The 22,090-nt window shown below is 34.6% G+C and overlaps 2 protein-coding genes across 3 annotated transcripts; both read left to right on the plus strand.

Moving 5' to 3' along the window:
- The first annotated feature begins 270 nt into the window (after nucleotides 1-270).
- Nucleotides 271-5,883, plus strand: LOC121239709 (transcription initiation factor TFIID subunit 7-like). Its single transcript, XM_041137008.1, is given in 7 exon segments — nucleotides 271-510; nucleotides 2,983-3,107; nucleotides 4,014-4,147; nucleotides 4,476-4,575; nucleotides 4,578-4,594; nucleotides 5,003-5,072; nucleotides 5,482-5,883. Coding segments are annotated over 6 exon segments (606 nt in total). The 5' UTR covers nucleotides 271-510; nucleotides 2,983-2,986; the 3' UTR covers nucleotides 5,646-5,883.
- Nucleotides 5,884-16,598: 10,715 nt separating this feature from the next.
- On the plus strand, nucleotides 16,599-20,511 carry LOC121238401 (IQ domain-containing protein IQM2-like). Of its 2 annotated transcripts, XM_041135250.1 has the most exons (9): nucleotides 16,599-16,731; nucleotides 17,544-18,056; nucleotides 18,153-18,267; nucleotides 18,350-18,415; nucleotides 18,511-18,599; nucleotides 18,704-18,794; nucleotides 18,890-19,129; nucleotides 19,267-19,368; nucleotides 19,482-20,511. In XM_041135250.1, exons 2-9 carry the CDS (start codon nucleotides 17,584-17,586, stop codon nucleotides 20,313-20,315), a joined length of 2,010 nt encoding a protein of 669 aa, XP_040991184.1. In that variant the 5' UTR covers nucleotides 16,599-16,731; nucleotides 17,544-17,583; the 3' UTR covers nucleotides 20,316-20,511. The 2 variants fall into 2 exon arrangements, with proteins under 2 accessions (XP_040991184.1, XP_040991183.1); XM_041135249.1 differs by having other exon boundaries at nucleotides 16,606-16,731; nucleotides 17,544-18,267.
- Nucleotides 20,512-22,090: the final 1,579 nt, after the last annotated feature.

The raw sequence follows: 22,090 nt of genomic DNA on the forward strand, positions 1-22,090 counted from the left end.
TTTCTAGGAGGTGAATCCTTGGGGGCATATATAAACATATAACAAATGGTATTAAAGTAGGTTGTGGGCTCCCATACTACCTCGCCTAACAGGCTAAGCTTGCGGAGTGGCTAGTTATGGTTCCAGTGGGACGAGCCATGTAGCCACAGCCTAGTGAAAGCCTCTCATAGTGCTCGACCAACGTGGGCGTTGGTCTTGAAGGGTGGGGGTATGTTATAATCATGTTATAATCTCAGATTGGTTAGAAGTCAAATGGTACGGTGTATGTAAGATTGGTACCTCCACCAAGCAAACCGTTTTTCTAGCATGTGAACCTTAGGCCATATATGTACATATAACAGATCCCTCCGCCCGTTTCCGTCGCACGAAAGCCACTCAAGACATCTGGTCCAGATCTCTGCCCGAGAGTACCTCCGTCCAGTCGACGCACCACTACTCAAAGCCGTCTGCCCTTGAGTGCCTCCGTCCTTCACCCACGTCCTCCCTTGAGTTTCGAATCAAGGGCTAAAGGTAAGTATGTGACCGATTTTCTTTTTATTGCGGATTGTATAACATGCTTTGGTTTACGATGTTTTGGGGGTTTGTTCGGATGTTCTGTCGGAAAAGAGAGGAGAAGGAATGAGCAAGGGAAATTAGCGAGTTCTATGATTAGCGTTCTTGGCAGGTTAGGCAAAGTTGACCTTGCTAAGGACATTTTTGAGACGGCGAGGAGTAGGGGATATGGAAACACTGTTTATGAGTATTCAGCTTTGATTAGTGCGTATGGGCGATGTGGGTATTGCGATGAGGCGATAATGGTTTTCGACTGGATGAAAAAGTTGGGGTTGTTGCTGAATTTAGTTACTTATAATGCTGTCATCGATGCGTGTGGGAAAGGGGGCATAGAGTTTAAGAGGGCGTTAGAGATTTTCGATGAGATGTTGAGAAATAAGGTGCAGCCTGATAGAATTGCCTATAATTCGCTTCTTGCGGGTTGTAGTAGTGTGGGACTGTGGGAGAAGGCTCAGACTTTGTTTAGTGAGATGGTGGAAAGAGGCACTGATCAGGATATATTTACTTACAATACACTGTTGGATGCGGTTTGTAAAGGGGGGCAGGTGGATTTGGCATATGAGATCATGTTGGAGATGCCAGCGAACAATATATTGTTGGATAAAGAAGGATGTTGTAACTTATAATGCTCTTCTGGCCGGTTCTGGGAAGCAGGGGAAGTATGGTGTAGTCAGAAGAATGTTTGCAGAGATGAAAGCAGAACATGTATATCGTAATTTGTTAACATATTCAACATTGATCGATGTGTTCTCAAAAGGCAGTTTGTACAGGGAGGCAATGGAGGTCTTTAGAGAGTTTAAGCAGGCAGGGTTGAAAGCTGATGTGGTTCTTTATACTGCACTTATTGATGCTCTATGTAAACATGGGCTGGTGGTTCTTCAGGATGTGTTGCTCTGTCTGTGCTTCTTGTTTTGCCTTGCTGAATAGAATCTTGACGTATGTTACTTTTTCATGTGTATTATTTATGAATAGGATTTTATCACTTCTAAGTTCTGTTAAGTTTTTGTCTCCTGGAGTTGATTTCTTGAAAATGAAAGAGCACTCTCATTGGAGCACATCCTTCCAGGAGATGACATGAAAACCTGTTTTACATGAGGGGGCATGGTTTTTGCGTTAGATGTACAGGGGAACTAGATGAAATCCAATATGATATCGCCATGTAGATTACATCTACTACTTAGCAGTTAGGTTTTCATTTCTGAAGCAAGAAATTAAGGAATTCCGTGTGTTAATTGCTTTCATTCCCAGCAAAATTGATTTGAGTTTTGGGTGATTGCATTCTAATATCAGCAGCTATCCATGTTACAAGTATGTTAAGAGGAAAAAAAATATTTACCCGTCTTACGGAGTACAACATTTAAAGCTGTGATATTGGGTAGCCAAAATAACCACATGAGTGCCTATACATCTTTCAGATTGCTCTTTATATGTTTTGTGAAGCTAGTATGTTTTGTGGAAGATGTTGATGGGCTAGTATTGTACTGGATGGCACTTATAAAAATAAAGTATTGTACTGGATGACATTAAGCTGGAAGAAGTTGTTTTGAAATTTGAGTTGTGGTTGAATTATGTAATTATTGCTAGTGTGGGATTGATGTAATTATTTGCTAGTATATTTATATGGAATTTTAGGTGAGTTTAATAAAAAATTTGTAGTTATTAGCATTAAATGATCATTGAAAATATGATTGTTTAAACAATAATTTAATTATAATTTGATTATCAATTAACATATGATCGGTAGAATTGCAAAATATGAGAAAAATAAATTAGATAAAAAATATTAAATTAAGAATATTTTATTATTATTTTAGCTAATAGATGGATAATCCAATATGGAAATAGGTTTTGAAAGGAATAGGCAAAAGGTAAAATATGTGAATGCGATATTAGCCAAATTTTGAATTTGGATTTGCCTATTCCAATGCTAATGCTCCAATGCCTAAACAAATTCTAATGCTATAAGGCGTATTTAGAGAAAAAAGTGCCTACTTTGCCTTCCTTCCTCCTTTGTCCATTCCTCTCTCTTTTCTCTTCTTTTCTTATCCCCATCTCTCCCATGCCAAAGAAACTGAAGCAAAAACCCCATAAAGGAAACGCATGTGTGCTTTTCACATATAGAGAGTTTTGTGGGATTTCCCATTTTTTCTTTGTTAATGGTTTCATTTGGGAAATTCAGAGCGTGGGTAAGGGAAATTATTTTCTACGTAGAATCCTGTAAATTTTCAATATCTGTCTGTCTACCACATTCATTTTGCAAATCCTATTGCTTTGTATAGTACTGCTATCTGGGTTTGCAATTATGGATTAAGAAATGCACAATTTAATCTGAACTTTAAAGCTTTTTATGGGTAAATGATGGTTTACGGCTTTTGGGGGATATATTTTGACACTCCTTTTTATTTCATAAATTTGGTGTTGATTTTGTAGTAACATGGAGGAGCAGTTCATACTTAGAGTTCCACCATCTGTTGCAGAGCGATTAGACCGCCTTCTGAGTGAAAGCGAAAATGCGTCATCTTCTGAAGACAAATCATTGGATTTGTCCTTTTCTGGTGAGGAATGTGCTTTTCTTGATCAAGCGTCACTCAAAATAAGTTAATGAAGCGCTTGATGAGCAAGCTTTAAGTAATCGAAAGGGAGAAAGAGAAAGAAAGAAGGGAACAAAAAGGAAGCAGAATCCATTGCATCTAATTTTATTATCCTTTGTACTTGAATTGCACCCTCTATGCTTTATAAGATTAATTTCCTTATCAAGAAAAAGATAAACCTAATGTTATTATCCTTTTTTGGGTTTCTAATTGCATGTCTTTATGATTGAAAATGGCATGACCAGTATTTTGTATGTTTATAATTTCTTTGCTTTTCTAATTGTCCAAGTCTTGAATTATATAACGTTTTAGGAGTGCTTTGGATTTTATATTGATCCATTTATGTACATAAGTGCTCTTATGTGTGAAGTTGTGGTTTATCTTGTTGCTTTCTGTGAAAAACTATTTCATGTTTCAAACCTCTTTTAGTTACTCACCTCTTACTAACTTCTCTCTCCACCCCCCGGGCATCCCCGGAAAAAGAAAAAAAAATTATGTGGGGACATAGTCTATGAAATTGTGGTTCTCTAGTTTTATTTATTCTTAACTTTTTCCCTTAAAGGATTGATTTCCATTGAAGTGAAGTTGCCTTGCTGAACTTTAAACTATATATGCTGAGTTTAGCTGCTACTTTGTAGGAACAATTGTTATTTACTCAAATTTCAACATATGTATTTGTAGTGGTCCTTTTCTCTATGGCATGTCAAATCCACTTTTTTCTTTGTGCTCTTTCAATTCACTATTGAGGTTTCTTTAGAGTTATATCTTCTGTGTTATTTAGTGGGTTTTGTAAATAAGTTTTTGTGGGAGTTGTTAATTGTGACCTACCTTCTTGGTTTGCTTGTGGAATTAAGACTTCTTATGTTGCAGAGGATGGGAAGAGCGGGACATTCGTCATTGCCAATGATCGTTTCCCTGCATCTCTCCTGGATCTTCCTTCTGTCGTGGAATCATATAAAACATATGATGACAGTGTGTTGATCAAGACTGCAGACATTGGTCAGGTAAAATGTTCTTTAGGCTCCGAACACTTTTCAATTTCAAATCTTTAACTTTTTCATTTAACATTTACCTAATATTACAATTTTCCCAAACTTCCAAACAAAACACTAAAAACAATTCAACTTTTTCAAATCCCAAAACAAAAATAATGTTCTAACAATATTTTAACCTTATAGTATTTTTAATCAACTTTTTTTCTCTCATTTCCCAAAACCCCATAAAATATTTTAACTCAAACTATTTCACTACTATTCACAGATTTTTCATCTCATCTCATCTTAAGAATGCTACATTTCTAAGACTTCGATATTATCTGCTGGTTTGTACCAGATGATTATGGTCAGAGAAGCAGGTGATCCTGCTCCAGATATGGTGGAGTACAGACATGGTCTCACCCCTTCTATGAGGGATGCTCGAAAGCGGAGATTTCGCAGGAGCCAGATCTAAATGTATTAAATAAGTCATTGCAAAGCTTTCTTAACAAACATGACATGTAGATTGTGAAGGAGAAAGAAGGAAAAGAGAGAGAAAAAATAATCTGCTATCACGTTGGCATAGGGACGTTCATTTCTCGGAGAAATATGGCTCTTTCATTTGGTATCTTGTAATTGCAAAGTAGCATTTATTGAAGGAAAGGGTTTGAAAATTGAGAATTTGCACTTATGTATACAGTTTATGTCTACTTATGAAACAAAAAACATATGAAATCTCTCTTCTAATTAGAAGTCACAACTCTATTGAAAATTGGAAATTTTTGTGAAGTCTATGGTTTCTTAGGATGTTAGTGTGTAGTTTTCCTTGCACTGTCCTTTCCACTTTCATGTTTGTACTGACCGCAACTTTGTTATGTTCTCCAGCCTGAGCTTGTACAGCGTGTCTTGAAAGATCTAGTGAAGATCAACGCTGGTGCAACAGCCAATAATGCCGATATCCTTATATGTTATGTGCTTTTCACTTGATTGATGTTACTTGTGTACTTTTTACTTGATTGATGTTTCTTGCTGCACAGTTCTACAAGTAGGGAAATTGTCTGTGCTCCAAATGTTGGTTTAAGATTCAAGTGGATGATTGGGGGAGCAATTGGACTAATGACTGCAGTGTTTGATTTGAATTCAGAGACACATGGAGGGTGAAAATAGATATTTGTTAATTCAATTGGAAGTTTTTTATGATGCTTTTGTATCTTTGGTTCACCCTCCGATTTAACGTGTCTCTAAGCTGTGTGTTAGTATAAGGCACTTGTTACATGATTGTTTCAGGTGAAAACATGTGTGAGTTGAGGTTTTCCTTGTTGTGAAACATATTGATTTGATTATTCCTTGATTAAATGGTTCACATGCTGAAGTTGCTGAACAAGACGAAGATGGAGAAGGAAATGTTCGTAATGTGAGTAAAAAACCTGCGCCTGCGCCTGCTGCAAAGACTGATGCCCTAGAAGCTGGAACTAATGCTGGGGAGCCTGACAGAAGCGACTCTGATGAATCTGATGACTCAATTTGACTTGAAGCTTCTTCTAGAATTTAAAAGGTGTATAGAATTAATAGGAGCTGTATCCTGTGGTTCCTGTTTAGTTTGAATATTTCGTTGAATAGGTAATATCTGTTTTTGATTTAATTTACTGAATATTTAGCTGTATGCTGTTTGTCATAAATAATTTTCTGTAGAAAGGTAAGATATCTTTGAGCAAACATACGTTTTCATTAAAAATCACAATAATTCATATGCTAAGCTGTTGCTACCACTTTTCATTATAATGATTTTCTCATACAATGTTCATGTTGGAGTTCTGTTGGCTTATGGAAATTGTTTATGGTAGAAATGGAGTTGGATTCATTCTGTCAAATACGTTCACGAACTAGAGCATTGCTCTGAATCTTCACCTACTACTTTATGTTTTCTCTTAACCTAGGCAATCAGGATCTCTACAGACCACAGTTCAGTGAGAAATTAGGGTGTCGGAATATTGCCAGTCTGCCTGGGCTACAGAATTTGCAATCCTGCAAGTTCGAGTATTGAATATTTTTTTTTGATAATTAGTTGGAGGATTGAATATTGTGGACTTGGTCTTCTGTTGGGGGAATATGAAAGAAGTTTTGCCTATTATAAGCCTCTTAGGGTTAGTTTGGTTAGGCTGCTATTCATTATTTTATTATTATTTTTTATATACTTTTCACTACTATTTAATTTTCATTATTTTTTTTATTACTATTCACAAAATATCTGAAATCACCTTACTATCTAAACGCAACCTTACCCTGAAGTTAAGAATGGGATCGAGACGTGAAATCAGAATTTAGATTTCCTCATAAATTGTGTTCAGTTTTAAATGTGCAAATGGATGAGACCATTTGAGAATAGGATAACAATGGCAACGAGATGGAGGAGTTACTAGGCTTCTAGTTCTAGCATGAAGAAGATAAGGTCTATAATTACTTTGAAAAAGAAAAAGAAAATAAGGTCTATAATTACTTTAAAAAAGAAAAAGAAAATAAGGTCTATAATTTACTCTCATGACCACCTAAGAGGGATGGATATGGTAGGCATGCCACCTAGATATCAAGATGATAGCTTTTTGGTGGAAGTATATCGTGTCATGTATGAGTCATGCCTTATCAGTTTCATCCCTTGTACCATCCTAGGATATGTGTATTACATCACTGCGCATTCACTTTACATGTAAAGCAAAACAAGTATATTTTTACTAAGAAAAAAGCAAGTGTGTAGACTACGTTTTAACTTGTTATAGTGCAAATTTGGGCCAACTAATTGGGCTAGCTTGTGGTCTCTGGAATTTGGTTTGCAACCATGGATTCAATCTTGGCATTGAGCGAGATTAGAGTACATGTTGTATGTGCTATGAGTTTTATAATGCATAAAATGCCACAGCCAACTGATATTCTGAGTGTAATGTTGGAAAATTCTGGAACATGTCTTTGACTCAGTTAGAAATTCCATGTGCTTATCTCGCTCGGCCTGGATGGAACACACCTGTTCCTTTAAAATGAATTAATGCCAGATCTGGTTTTCCGTGATACCAAATGCTGCTTAATTTCGTACCCAATTATATGTTATATATTGTATTCATGTAACACTCCATCTGCCCGTGTTCTCAACCTTGTAATAATGGTCATTAATTTTGGAATTCTGGCTACATGACTGGCTACCTACCTGCACATTAATCGGAATAACACTTTCTTATTTTTCTTCGTAATATCCAATCATGCTAGAAAATAGAAAATAATGACAAGCTGGGACGTTTGAGCCTAGATATAATTGATTAATTGAGACCTTGAGCTCGTGACAATCCATATATGCACATATAATAATAATTAATAATCATGTGTAATTAATGCTATATGATCTACATGGGTAGAGATCATGGTTGGTGGATTATGCATGCCAGCTTGCTCATTAATTAGCTAGGTAAGGTATATGAGTGTAGCTAGCTAGGTTGATCCCATCCTAATTATCCTAGACCCTTTAAATGCCAATTAGTTGATTTCCCATATCTGATCTTATTAAATGTTTTTGGGGTTTTGTGAAATTTATGATCAATGATTCGAGATATGATTACAAAAACAATGGACTCACAAGTTTGTTGTTGCAATGTTTTTTTTTTCTTATAACTTTTTATATATATAAGTTTAAAATTTGAGCTTGAATTATTAGAAAACATTGTCAGTGTTTATATGTATATATGCACAGAATGAGAGAGAGAGAGAGAAGCATTAATTCATGAACCACGTATAACTAATTAAACATGTTTCTGTATTGTTTAGCTGTACGTAGGTGTTCCCATGCTATGCTATTTTACTCGAACATTAGGGGATGCATGCACGCTCGATCGATCTGCATAATTGCTTGATGCTTCTCTTACTTACATTCTTATTACGAAATTCATGTATTAATCCCACGACAGATCCAACATGCATGCAGCATGATCGATCGGGATAACGTGACTTGTACTTATATTTATTATAAGTTCAATCATGCACATAACCTCTCTCTCGCTCTCTCTCTCTCTCTCCCCCTCTTCACACATCACAATATACATATTATAATACACTTACTATGCCTAAAACATGAATTGAGGGCGCATGCAGCCAGCCGATCGATCGAGTACTGTACTTCACTACTTTGCTTATAATTTTCTGACCAACTAAACTATATATATAACAATTTACCATCCCTAGCTACTTGCACATAACTAAATACTTCAACAGCTAGCAATTTGAACATTATAATATTAAACAAATTGAGATCTTCAATCCTTTTATTAATTAGTAATCACAGTACTCTTCATTTTAAATTTTGTCATCCCCATACGTCACATTTTAATGTATTATTGATAATTCATTATATATATATCTACTATATATTCAAAGAAAAATGCATTTTGCAAACTCGATCGTTTATTGATCATGTACCCCATATATGCAACACATGATCATTACATATTAATGACGTACTGGAAGCCTTCATCTAGCTAGCATTAAAAAGTATATATTAAGTTTTGACTTCTTCTTCTTCTTTCTTTCTTTCTTTCTTCTTCTTTTCATTTTTTTTTTTTTTTTTTTTTAACAATGATGAGTCCGTGCAAGAATTGAGGATGACAAAATTTAAGATGAAGAACAATTTTCTTTTAAAAAAAAAATTAAGAATACTATAAAAAAAATGCTGAAATAATACCATAGATCATAAAGTCATTAATGAGACTGAATTAGGGTTGATCATTAGCAAGTAGTACTGTATCGATCATGGTAAGTAGAATGAAATTATACCATAGATAAATGCGTTGGCTGGACTGTTAATTAATTGTGCTGATCTAGAAACCCTAAACGTAACTAGCTAATTAAATTAGGGTCTGTGTTAATGGCCCCCAAACCAAAGTACTCAACCTTAAGCTAAAACAAAAAATTTAGCAATGCATACTTGAGAGTAATTAAACTAGGAAACCTATCTATGGACCAGTTTTTTGTAATATATATGAACTGTAATTAAATATTATTCCCTTTTTTAAAAAATTGTTACACAAATAATTACGAACAACTACTTTTTAGTCAGATGATCAAATGATTATAGATAAAAGTTGAATAAAATATTGTTAGAATATTATTTGTTAATATTATATATTATTGTTTTCAGATTTTGAAAAAGTCGAATTGTTTATAATTATATTTTATGTAAAAAATTTTAAAAAAATTGTAATGAAGATAGAGATGAAACGATTTTTATATTCAAACGGGCCTAAGCTGTCAAGAAATAGTTAATATTGTACTTGTATGACTACAAATGTTTATATTAACAAATTTATCATCTCATATCTACCGCTTAATGTCCGTTTATACTTTTGAAATTGAAAGTTGTTGAAGAACTAATTAAATATTGCTGGTCAAATTCACCATTTCTTATGAACTTAATCTATTATTTAATTAAGGTAATTACTCAACATTGGATTTTAACAATAATAATTAATATTTTATATATATATATATATAATCATCATGATCTGCATTCTTCTGATCATATTAATAATGATCAAATGTTAGGCTTGTTAAACAAGCAAGGCAAGCTTAAACTTAGGACTGAAAACAAAAGTATATAGTAGTACTTCTCGTAAGTTTTGTAGCAATATTGACAGTACTCTGCATGAAGATTAGTACTCTCATTATTATTATTATTTAAAAAAAAAAAAAAAACAGAAAGATTGACTTTTTGACTTTGAGAATTGAAAGGTTCATTGATATTTTTTCCTTGCCCCAATATTTCGTGCAGATGATCATGAATATCATAAGGGACACGTATGAAACAAGTTAAAGATCGATGCCATTTTCCAGTCAAAAGAAATGCGTATATATGCCACAGTTTAGCGTTGGAAAAGGTTACAACTTACAAGGGAAAAAGATATGTTATAGCTGACCTTTTCGTATGATTTTCAGAGGTGTGATATTGGAATATTCCTTACCAATACTTGCACTTTTCGTCTTAATGATTTCAGAATCAAGTCGAGATTGCTTGCTTAATTGACAAGCTGCATGTGTACTGGTGTGCAAGACTTGTAAATTAACTTGCCTGACAAGTTCTAATTAAAGGGGAGAGAGAGAGAGAGAGAGAGAGGGGTACGTACTGGTTGCATGGGTCCAAGTTCTAAATATAGTATTAGTATTGGTCTAGCCAAATATCAATAACTAATCAAAATTTGTCTAAGTAGCTTAAAAATAGACTGTATTGAACTAGACAAACATCCAAAGCAACACTTTTGAGATAGTAAATCTATATCTTTCTCCAAAATTGACTAGTGATCACAGTTCATCTCTAAACTATTATTTTACTCTATAATTATTCCCAACAAACCCGTAAGCACCATAATCCTCCATGGTTGGGAAACAATAATTTTAATTAATATATAGAGTGTATTTACAAAATATAAAAATTAAAAAATAATATTATATTGTTATTTAACTTCCTATCGCCAATGCTCTAATGTCATGGGATTGCACCACCAAAGAAAACCCCCATCATGATCTAGGAGGACTTGAGGCCGTATACTCATGAATTATATTCTAGTCAAGTTGATCTGCCACCCACACCACACCACACCACACCACACCAAGTTACTATCTCACTCGTTTTTATCTCGCCCGCCTACCTAGTCATGAAATACTGATGTTTTGCCCTTTTCCAACCCAGAATGGCCCACATCTTTATGATCACCATCACCGTCCATTCTGCTATATATCCTGAAAACAAGACATACGTACATGGTATAATTGGGAGGAGTAGATAGGCACTATACGTGGGCTCCACACCAATATTGAAACCACCCAAAATAACATGTAAAGAGTCAAAGGCCGGTTCTGATCTGCACAAATATGTTGATCTCTTTATCCGCAGCGTACGCGGTCGGTTTGGGTACTGTTTAACAATATTATTTGTATAGTCTCTTTGACTAATTTCTAGTTTTGACCCAGTACTTTTACGGCTTTAATTGAGTTTCTTGACGTAGGGAACGTAAGCACGATTAATATCACAAAGATATATACAAGTCATATATCCCAAATAAATTAAATTACATTAATATTTAATAAATATTGTAAAATTTACTTTAAAATTAGATAAAATAATCGCATGAAATTAATACTAATTATATCATCATCATGTATATACTACCTAAATCGTCGCAAAAAAGTGGAAACAATCGATGTAATTAGTGTTTTCTATCGATTTTTAATTCGTTGCATAACGTTCGTTGTTATTGTTTATTCACTTTTGTTCTATCGCATCGAACATCTAAAATCACCGCAATAAGTCTTTTCTCGTAGCGAACGTGTCAGCCCCATGAAATACTCAAAGGAGGAGTTGACAACTATGTATGAGAGTACTGGGATCTATATATATATATATATATATATATATATATACACACATATATATAGCATGCATGCGCGCATGTAGATATGGAAAAGACAATGAATCCAGCAGACGTCAACACAATTAGCTGGGCTGCAGACTTTGTGCCTTGACATTCAAGATCATTTAAAAGTATGGCGCAAGGCATCAATATTTATATATATATATATATATATATATATAAGCATTATATATAAGCATGCAGAACTACTAGACTTTTATCGTATCAGGCCCATGCTACACATGAACACAACAGTACAGCACGTACGTACAACAGAAGTCGTCCATAGTTACAAATAAATAATTATTATCATCATCTGTTACGTACATATAATAAGTACATTAATACAACACATTGAAGATGTATATAGTAGTCTTCGATGATCTCGTCGGTGCTTCTGCATAAATGATAAAACATATGTAAAAGCGCGTTTTCGATTTCATACTTAGTAAAAGAAGGAAGGAAACCAAGCCAAGCCAACGCATGAGTACTCTCATCATGACACGTACATGAGAGAGTTTCAGACACATGACCACCTCCTAGCTAGCTAGCTGTCATTTTATTATTTAATAAGCCAAAGCATATAGCTGGGTGCTATCCAGCCATGTTTGGTGGCCGTACGTTGCCCTAATTTTCCTTCGATTTTTTTTTTTTTTTTGGCAATATCTGCATCTAGCTAGCTCTTATATATATATATATATAATATATATATATATATATATCCGACGCCGTTTGCTGACTCCTGATCACAAAAGTACCCGCCTCCACTTGGAAATAAAACAACATTAAACAAAGAATTCTGTCGAAAAATGATTCGAACATGATATAGAAGATCATGATCGGTTAATTCAAATCAAAGTGATCTTAAATTCCATTAATATTCCCACTTTATATATATATATATATATATATATATAAAGTGGGAATATTAATGGAATTTAAGATCACTTTGATTTGAATTAACCGATCATGATCATATATATATATATATATATGCAGAGATATCATGGGGTTGGCTTTTTCTTTTTGATCTTTAGAAAACACATAAAGACAAATAATATAAATCATTACTAGCATGAAATTAATTCATTGCTTTGTGTCCGAAACTTTATGATTTTTGACCGCGCGTCCTTTTTGCAGATCCAATTCAATAGCACTGTTTCTAGTTTAGTGGATCAACTTTTCTAGTCATCAATATATGGCCATTTTCTCTCTCTTTTATTTTTATCGTAATTGATCTTGTCTTGTGGTATACATAATAATATTATACGTAATACATATAATATCATGGTACGTAATTATTTCGTATATCTATTTACTGTTTATATAATAGATCACATGATGATCTACTCTTCTACTTTAGAAGCCCTCCTGGCCTCAAGTACTGCTTAATTTCTAATTTGATTTTAACTTTCTAATTAATTCCCATGAAGTTTTATCACTGATCATATAGTACTCAGCATGCATTTTGCTTCAGTTCTTAATTGCATCGTATATAATGCAATCAACTACTAATATTAATCATGATGATCATGATCATAAGAAAGAGATTCATGATGCAGCAGTCAACCCTTTATTTAAATGTATATGTAAATATTAAATATTCTAGGTATACATGAGTCCCTGGGCGGACCACATGCATGGTGCTGTATCGTTTCATTTCCATGAAAATTTGGTGACCTAGCTAGCTAAGCGCTCACTTGATCTGCTAAATTCAATTAATTAGGGTTCCAGTGGCCAGCTCTGTTTTTAAAATAAACAGGAACACCGACTGCCCGGGGATTTGCTGGTCCAAGGGTTAGCCTCTACTATTAGGTATGTTTGTATCACTCATACGATCGAGGCAGGCATGCAGTACCACGCGGTTGAGGATTATCTATCACGTTGACAATTCGTACGGTGCAAAGTACTCATCTATCAGCTCATTGCATGGATCAGATCCCAAAGGACAGTTGGAGGTGACGAGTATTCTGCCCTTTTTCTTTTTTCAAATCTTTTAGACGTGTACTATTTCTCTCATGAAGTGATTAGATTTTGAATAAAATAATTATTAAGTTAGATCAGAGACAGAGAGAGATCAGATCAGAGAGGCTGTGATCATGTGGCTCAAGGCCGGGTGGCCGGGTTGACTCGTAGATTATATTTTATGTGATCATTTATGAACCACGTTGGCAAAAGTGTGTTCCATAGAGTTGTTTATAATTTGCTTTACAGATCATGGATTTATTTATTTAAGATCTTTTTTTTTCTTTCATACTTGGATTGCAGATCTTTATCCAAAAGATCAAAGAGATCATCAATATCATGATCAGAGAAATCGAATTCATGGTTTTTGTCAAAAAGTTCATTAGCCAGCTAGGACTAATATTATAAAAATGCATGCATGCCGGTACGTACTCATGTATGATCATATATATATATATATACACCCTTTTGGTGTATTTACACTGCTTTCCGACACATACAATTTTTTTTTTTTTAAAGAAAAGAAAAGAATACAGATTTCTTTCTGCTACGCTTGATATTTATATATATATATATATATATATATCTTAAATTATAAGATTAAAGTAGTATAGTGCACACATCATATGTCCTAGTATCCACCAAAATGTACAGAAAAGTAGTTAATTTATAGATATAATTGAAAGATATATAACATCTGAAGTATTGCATGATGCACGCGTGGCAATAGATGGGTGTTTAATTTTCTCTTTCTCTTGTCGGGGATGGGGTCCAAAAATAGTGTACATTAATGTACATATTGAGGGGTTGAGAATTATTGGAAGAAATAGGTAGCTAGCTGGAAAGCACCCAAAATATATATGTTAGTCGCACTCTACATTAATTAATTGGGATTATATTATTCAAATCATAATCAAACCCTCCTTCTATTCAAATTCTTAGTTTTCTTTCCAATTATCAATATTATCCTAAAAAAAATAAAAATAGGAAGTATCATCCTCATCTATCTATCTATCTATATATATATATATATATATATATAGCTGCCATATGCATGCATGCTAGCAGAAACCTCTGATCTAATTAAACCAACCAGTACTACATGCATGATGAGATCATATAATTATATATATGGGATTTCAGTGGGTTACTAGCCAATTAATTTTAAGGCATGCGCGCAGTACTGTAGTCCTGCAAATTATAATATTACACATGCAAGTACATGACCAAATACATCATCAACATGCAATTAATCCTCCGGCTAGCTTGTATCAAACATGATATAGCATTAATTGTGCAGATAAAAATTAATTAGCATGGACAGGTCATCATCATCATTTAAAAATATTTGTATTAAATTAGTCCCACCATATATATAAATATAAATATATATATATATATATAATTAAGCTTGAACGTTTCGTATATATATAATATATATATATATATATGTGTGTTATTAAAATATTATAAGAGAGAAGCTGCTAGCTGCTTTTGATCGACCTTTAGATGCAGGATGGAGGACTTTTTCATGTTGTTTTTTAAAATGGACTTTTTGTTGTTATTATCCCAAGCATCAAACCCCTCTTTTGGGATATTCAAGTCAACATGCATGTACGTACGTACCAGAATCAATTAATTAGACCAATATATGTATAGATCGAAGTTTCAAAGATTATTCGACCTCGATCGCGCGAGCGAGCTTTCACTGTCCAAAATACTCAAACATATTATATGAAAGGTAATATTTGATCACAAATTAGTATTAGTGCTCTCTCTCTCTCTCTCTCTCTCTCTCTCTCTCTCTCTATATATATATATATATATATTATGATATATATGTAATTCTATAAATAAAGCATATATAATTATATATTTGATTTATAGAATTAGGAATTAAAAAATAGAATAGAATTAATAAAGAACTTACGAGTTTTAATTTACAAGACATATAGTAGTTTTAGTAGTAGAGTTTCTATTCATTTTCCAACCCATTGCAAGTCATGTACAGTAATTAATATCATACTGTGAACAAAAAGCTGCTTGCTTGCAAGCCAAGTTTCGTTAAAAATTAGGTTGTATGCATGCAAGTTGAAGTACTACGCACGCACAAGATCAGTTCTGGATCGAATGGAATGACATAAGCATCTGGCGATTATGAAAGTCCTATATATGAGACAATTAGGTTGCATTTAGTTGTAAGACTCAGTTGAGCTCAATTTAATTTTAAGCTGAGTTTAACATTCAAACACCAAACTTTTAAATTACTAAACTCATCTCAACTCAAAACTTCTTTACACGTAAGATCTACAACTTTTTTTAACTTAACATATTTTTATACGTATGACCCACAACCATTTTCAACTTCTCATAAAAAGTACTAAACTCATCTTAACATAAAACATACTTTAAATTCAGTTTAGATGGATTCCACATAACTCTCTCTAATATTTAACTCAATTTTGTTTTCCAGGTAACTATATATGTCTTGTTGTGAAATTGACCTTTAATAAATAATTATTAATGACAATTTCCGAGAAAATCATGCATTCATATATATATGATCTTCCTCCACTTTACGTACTAAAACTTTATACATAAGAGCACGACTAATTAAAAGCTCAAGAACTTTGTCACTATTAAATATTAATGTCCATTTCACATCAGTGTACATGCCGAGTGTTTTCCTCCCTCTACCATTAATAACAATATAATATAATGAAAAAGGAAACATTAAATATTAGTGGGGTCGATGATCTTGGGTAAAATATTGCCAATCCCTCGAGTTTTTTTTTTTCATTAATATGTGTATTTAAATATATAGATAAAAATAACAAATTACGTATTAATGTTTAATATAGAGAATGATAAATATAACAAAAGAAGATGGCAAAAGAGATTAAAAAAAAAAAAAAAAAAGGTCGGAGAGAAAGGGAAATATGGTCGTGGGCTTCCAAACAACTTCCTTCCAACTATTCCTCCCCCACGTGGTTGGAAACCTCTCTCTCTCTCTCTCTCTCTCTCTGTCTGTCTCTTCTGTACACTATATAATAGAATCAGCGACCGAGGTTATTAACGTTCAAGTTTCAGCTTTGAAAGTGCAAGCTCTGTATAAAAAGAGAGAAAAAGAAAAGCATTCACTCTCTCTGTCTGTCTCTGTCTCTGCAATATCATTTGAAAGCCAACCCTCTCAATAATCCTCAATTTGAGGTACATCACTCAATATCTTTTGGTTTTGAAGTTCTTTTCTTTTATATTGTTCTGTCTTGTTTGGTTTTCTTGTTGCTAATCTGTTTTCTAGTTCATAGAGAGGCAGCCACGGAATGGTATATGCATTCATATATCTGCATTAGCCTTTGTTTTATCATATTCATATTAAATGCGTGCTCTGGGTGCTTTGAATCGGGTTGTGATAACATGGTATATGTTTCTGATTTCATATATTATTCGCTTGAGAAATGGTTTTTCAGCTGATGGGTTTGCGAAGATTCTTCCGCTCATGAAGATTAGTCTCCTCTTTGAATGAAAAAGGGTAGTTAGTGTTTTCTGTAGTTGGTTTTGTGTTTCAAAGAAAAGTGTCTTTTTTTTTTTTTTTTCCTCTCTCGGTTTGAAAATTATTTTTAGGATCATTGGTTTTCCAGATCCGTGGTTCTTTCTAATGGGTTTACCAGCAACTTAGTGCTGGGTTGATGAGTGAATGACATGCTTAGTCTTGCCTAGTTATATCAAACATTGATAGTTCTACCTTGAAGACAACGCTATTAAGAGAAAGTGATTTTTCTTAACTTTTTTCCGTTTCAGTCAATTACTTTTAAGCCCATAGGTTTGGTAGATCGAAGCTCATATGTTGATTGTCTGTTTTGAAATTTGAAGTTTTCTCTGCTTTGTCAAATTTGAAAGATTTTAGAGTTCATATTGACAGCAGCTTGTTCTAGTCCTTTCTTTGATATGTTTGCTGTTTATGATGCATTATAAATTATGTTACTTCCCTTGACATCTATGTATTCGTTTTGTTTTGACAGCAATTTGGTTTATTTTTGCCAAGACACCTTTCCTTGTTAAATGGGGATATCTTTCTCCTGCCCATTTGCCAAATACAGTGATGTGGAAAATGGCTTAGAATCTATCATCGTCAAGTCCATCAGTTTTAGAGAGGATGAAGTCAAAACTCCAGTGCGATCTGTCAGTTTCAACAGTGAAGATTCTGAACCCAAGATACTCAAATCCTTAAGTTGTGGGAAGATGAAAATAGAAACATCTGTTAGCTTTAAGACTGGAGAATTGGAAAAAATGCTCTCAGTCAAGGCTCATCCATTAGAAAATAATATGCACATTGAATCAAAAATACAAGAAAACAATGTGGTGTGCAATCAATCCACGAGATCAGACAGTCATGTGGCGATGATCCAATCATTGCCAATTTTGGATCCCACCAATCCCAAGCATGTGGCTGCACTAAAGTTGCAGAAAGTGTACAAAAGCTTCCGAACCAGAAGGAAGCTAGCAGATTGTGCAGTTCTAGTTGAGCAGAGCTGGTATGCATCCTATTTACATGCACCGACACTATCCTCTTATACAAATTCTGATGTCTTTCTCTCGTGTGCTAATGCGTTTATATGTCTTGATTATAGGTGGAAGCTTTTAGATTTTGCTGAACTCAAAAGAAGTTCTATATCATTCTTTGATATAGAAAAGCATGAAACTGCCCTTTCGCGATGGTCAAGAGCAAGAACCAGAGCAGCCAAGGTAAGTTTTAGACATTGGCATATGCTTTGCTTTTATGTTTTGTGATTTAATTCGGAGTTTAAGCATCTCTTTGTTATTGCAGGTGGGAAAAGGTTTATCAAAGAATGATAGAGCTCAGAAACTTGCTTTACAACACTGGCTTGAGGCTGTAAGTCAATTGCGCTAGAAACAAAAGCTTTAGAACTTTTTTTCCTACTTCTTCATCAGTCTTTACTGATTTTTATTTTTATTTTTCTAAAACAGATTGACCCACGGCATCGATATGGACATAATTTACACTATTACTATGACAAATGGCTTCATTGTCAGAGCAAAGAACCCTACTTCTACTGGTAATATTCTTCACTCAAAATGTTTTTGCTTCACTACAGAGAATTCTGATTCCAGATGTCAAGATTTTGGATTTGAATATAATTATTCTGGTTTGGAAATGCAGGCTGGATATAGGAGAAGGGAAGGAAGTGAATCTTGTTGAAAGATGCCCTCGATCAAAACTTCAACAGCAGTGTATCAAATATTTGGGTCCGGTAAGCCTTTATTTCTTTACTCTATCATCCTATATTCATTTTTTTTTTTTTTAAATTTTATTTGCTGATAGTTGCTTCTCTATTTTTTTCACCAGATGGAAAGGTTGGCCTATGAAGTTGTTGTGGAGGATGGAAAGTTCTTCTACAAGCAATCGGGGAAGCTCCTTGACACCACTGAAGAAGCCAAGGATGCCAAGTGGATTTTTGTCCTAAGCACATCTATGACCTTGTATGTTGGCAAGAAGAAGAAAGGTACTTTCCAGCATTCTAGCTTCTTGGCCGGAGGAGCTACGTCTGCTGCTGGGAGATTGGTTATTGAGGATGGCATCCTAAAGGTATACCTGTTGCATCATATCTCATGGAATTCTTATGGTAAAAATAATGGAAGAAGCCTATAGAATTTTATTTTGTTTAACCATAGTTCCATTTTCACCACAGTTTCTTAATAATGATTTCTGCTACTTTTGATCAGGCTGTCTGGCCTCACAGTGGTCATTATCGACCTACAGAAGAAAATTTTAAGGACTTTGTCTCCTTCCTCAAAGAGAACAACGTGAATCTCACAGATGTAAAGGTAAAACAAAGGGGCTTAATAATCTTTGAAATGATATTGTGTCTTTTTCTCTCTTATAGAGAATCATTAGAAGCTAGCAAATATGCTGAGAACGGTTTTTCTGTTATATTCAGATGAGTCCAGTTGATGAGGAGGATGATTTGTTTAGCAAGCAAAGAAGCAGTATTCATCTTAGAAGTTCATCTGACGAGGACTTTACCCAAAAGTTGGGTAGCGAAGAGACCAATGTTGAAGACTTGAATCAAGAGAAAATTGATTTTATAGAAGATGATACTGCTGCTGCTGCATTGGAACTGCCTATAACAAGCCGGTTACATAGTCTCGGTAGAAAATTGGCTAACCTTGAAATACCAAGAAGGAATGAACTGTCTGAGAGGTTAGACAGAGAAAATCAAAATTTGGGACCAAGTCGTAACAGTTTGCCAGCAGAATCTCCAGTGGAAGGTTATGAAACGGCAGAAGAAACCTTTCCTTCTGAACAGGATTACATGGTTCCAAAGCAGAACAAGTTTAATGAACAGCATGAAGAGATTGAAGTGGAAATCATTCCCGAAGAATCAATTCAGGAAAGGATTAATTCGCATAAAGGAATGAAGTCATACCAATTAGGGAAGCAATTATCTTGCAAATGGACAACAGGAGCTGGACCCCGCATTGGTTGTGTAAGGGACTATCCCTCAAAGCTCCAGTTCCAAGCTTTGGAGCAAGTGAACTTGTCTCCAAGAAGTGCTGCCCGTTCTAGATCATACTTCTCTCCTCAGCTCGTCAGGGGGCTGAGCTCAAGGCTAATGACACCAAGAAGTTATGGTGAGGAAATGGCACTAACCATAACATCACCTACACCTGAGGAAGGAAATTTCTCACAAAGAATCAATCACCATTCAAGAACACAGTCCTCCCCATTGATGAGAGGAACATCAATAACTTCAATTGGTAACGCCCAATGAGTAAGAAAAGATTTCCTGATTGATATATTCTTTTTATGTGAATAGAAAAGATGACATAGGAATTCTTTCTCATTCTTTTCATTCAAAACCACTTATACATTTTTTTTTGTTTTTCATCTTGTACAATAGAAGAGGATAATTGTACAATTTTGTGGGCTCCATGCCCTTTTAATACAAAAGAAGGTATTAAATTTTCTCTAGCAGTGTTTACTGCTAAACTCTACAAATACAATGGTGTAATTGAACATTCTCAGGCATAATACAGATGATTACTTTTTGTGGGAAAAGGCCTGGATGTTATTTTCGTAAGGGATATAGGCGACTATCTTTACCCAGCCCGTTGGCTTCTGCTCAAGTTGTAAAGGGTAGGGGTGGGTTAAGTCTTATGTTCACACCTTGTCAATAAAATAGAAAAGAAGAAAAAATATTTTTCCCAGCCATCTACAGTTTCATTTTCACTCTGAAATTATCCATGTAATGCAAGTTATCTTTTCTAGTAGCTTGTCAACATGGTTGATCTGGTGATCTTACCAGTGGCTTTGATGTTAACTCATAAAAAGCAACAGTCATGCATAACGAGATGACCCATTATCTAGATAGAAAAAAGCTTTGTGATATGAGATGGGAGTCATCTCAACATGAATAAGAGATAAATCTAAATCTAGATTCAGGTTTTGTCCATCATAGTACAACTTTCTCGATCCAAATACCAAAGTTCCTTCGGAAGGTCCATATCATTCTGCTACTACCTGGACTAACTGGAACACAAATAAATACTAAGCGCTGCATTGACATTTTCTGCATTAACCAAAACTTGCATAATAAAGAGAAGTACCAAGGAGTAAGACCACGGAAGGCAAATAAAATATTGAACAAGGATTAACCAAAATGGTTGCCAACTTCCCTTCATCAACAACATAATTAAGGTGAAAATTTGATCAATCTAATTTATACCCTTTTGGTTCTAGCTCGGGGGAACAAAATTCACATCCTGATCTGCATCTAATGCTCTTGACAAATTAAGAGAACAGAGCAAATTGACTGGAATAAGGATTATCCGAAAGTACTTTATCTGTTTTTGGGTTGTTGAGTTTAGATTATTCCATACCGTGCATATGGAACATGAGCAGGCTCCATAAGATTCTCAATCAATACCTCAAACTGAGGATGCAAAATCAATGTACCCTATCATGTCTGCAAAAGATAAAATAGGTAAAAGAATTAAAAAAAAAAAGAAAAAAAAAACCCAAATGAGACATGCCCAATTTTAGATATAGATTAATTTGAAGAATTTCCTAATAATATTTGTTGATGCTGTAAAAATCGCACACTGGGCTTGAGGGAGAGAAAGAGTCATTCTCGGCCCACTGGACCTTGATCGGTGTTGTTTGGGGCACTCGGTAGTATTTTGGTGCTGCAATATGGTGGCGATGCTTACGTCCATGACGACAAATGGAAAACAAGAGCAGAGAAAGTAAAGAGAGATGGACACCAGAATTTACGTGGTTCGGCACTAGACCTATATCTACGGGAGTTTGGGGAATGAGAGTTTCCACTATAATGTATTTGTTTATAGTCTATCGTGGTCTCTCATTTCTCACTGTACAAAGAAAGCTAGAGCTCTTCTTGCTGAAGATGATGTCTTCCTCGGGAGGTTCCTGAAGAAGAAGAAGATGATTTGATCGAGAGAGAATTCGTTTGTCGTTTGGTCCCTTACTTTTGTCTCACTTCTCATTGCGCGTGTCTGCCTGTCATGATTTGACCGGTCTCTTTGT

This window comes from Juglans microcarpa x Juglans regia, chromosome 7D (genome assembly GCF_004785595.1).
Source record: "Juglans microcarpa x Juglans regia isolate MS1-56 chromosome 7D, Jm3101_v1.0, whole genome shotgun sequence".
NCBI lineage: Eukaryota > Viridiplantae > Streptophyta > Magnoliopsida > Fagales > Juglandaceae > Juglans > Juglans microcarpa x Juglans regia.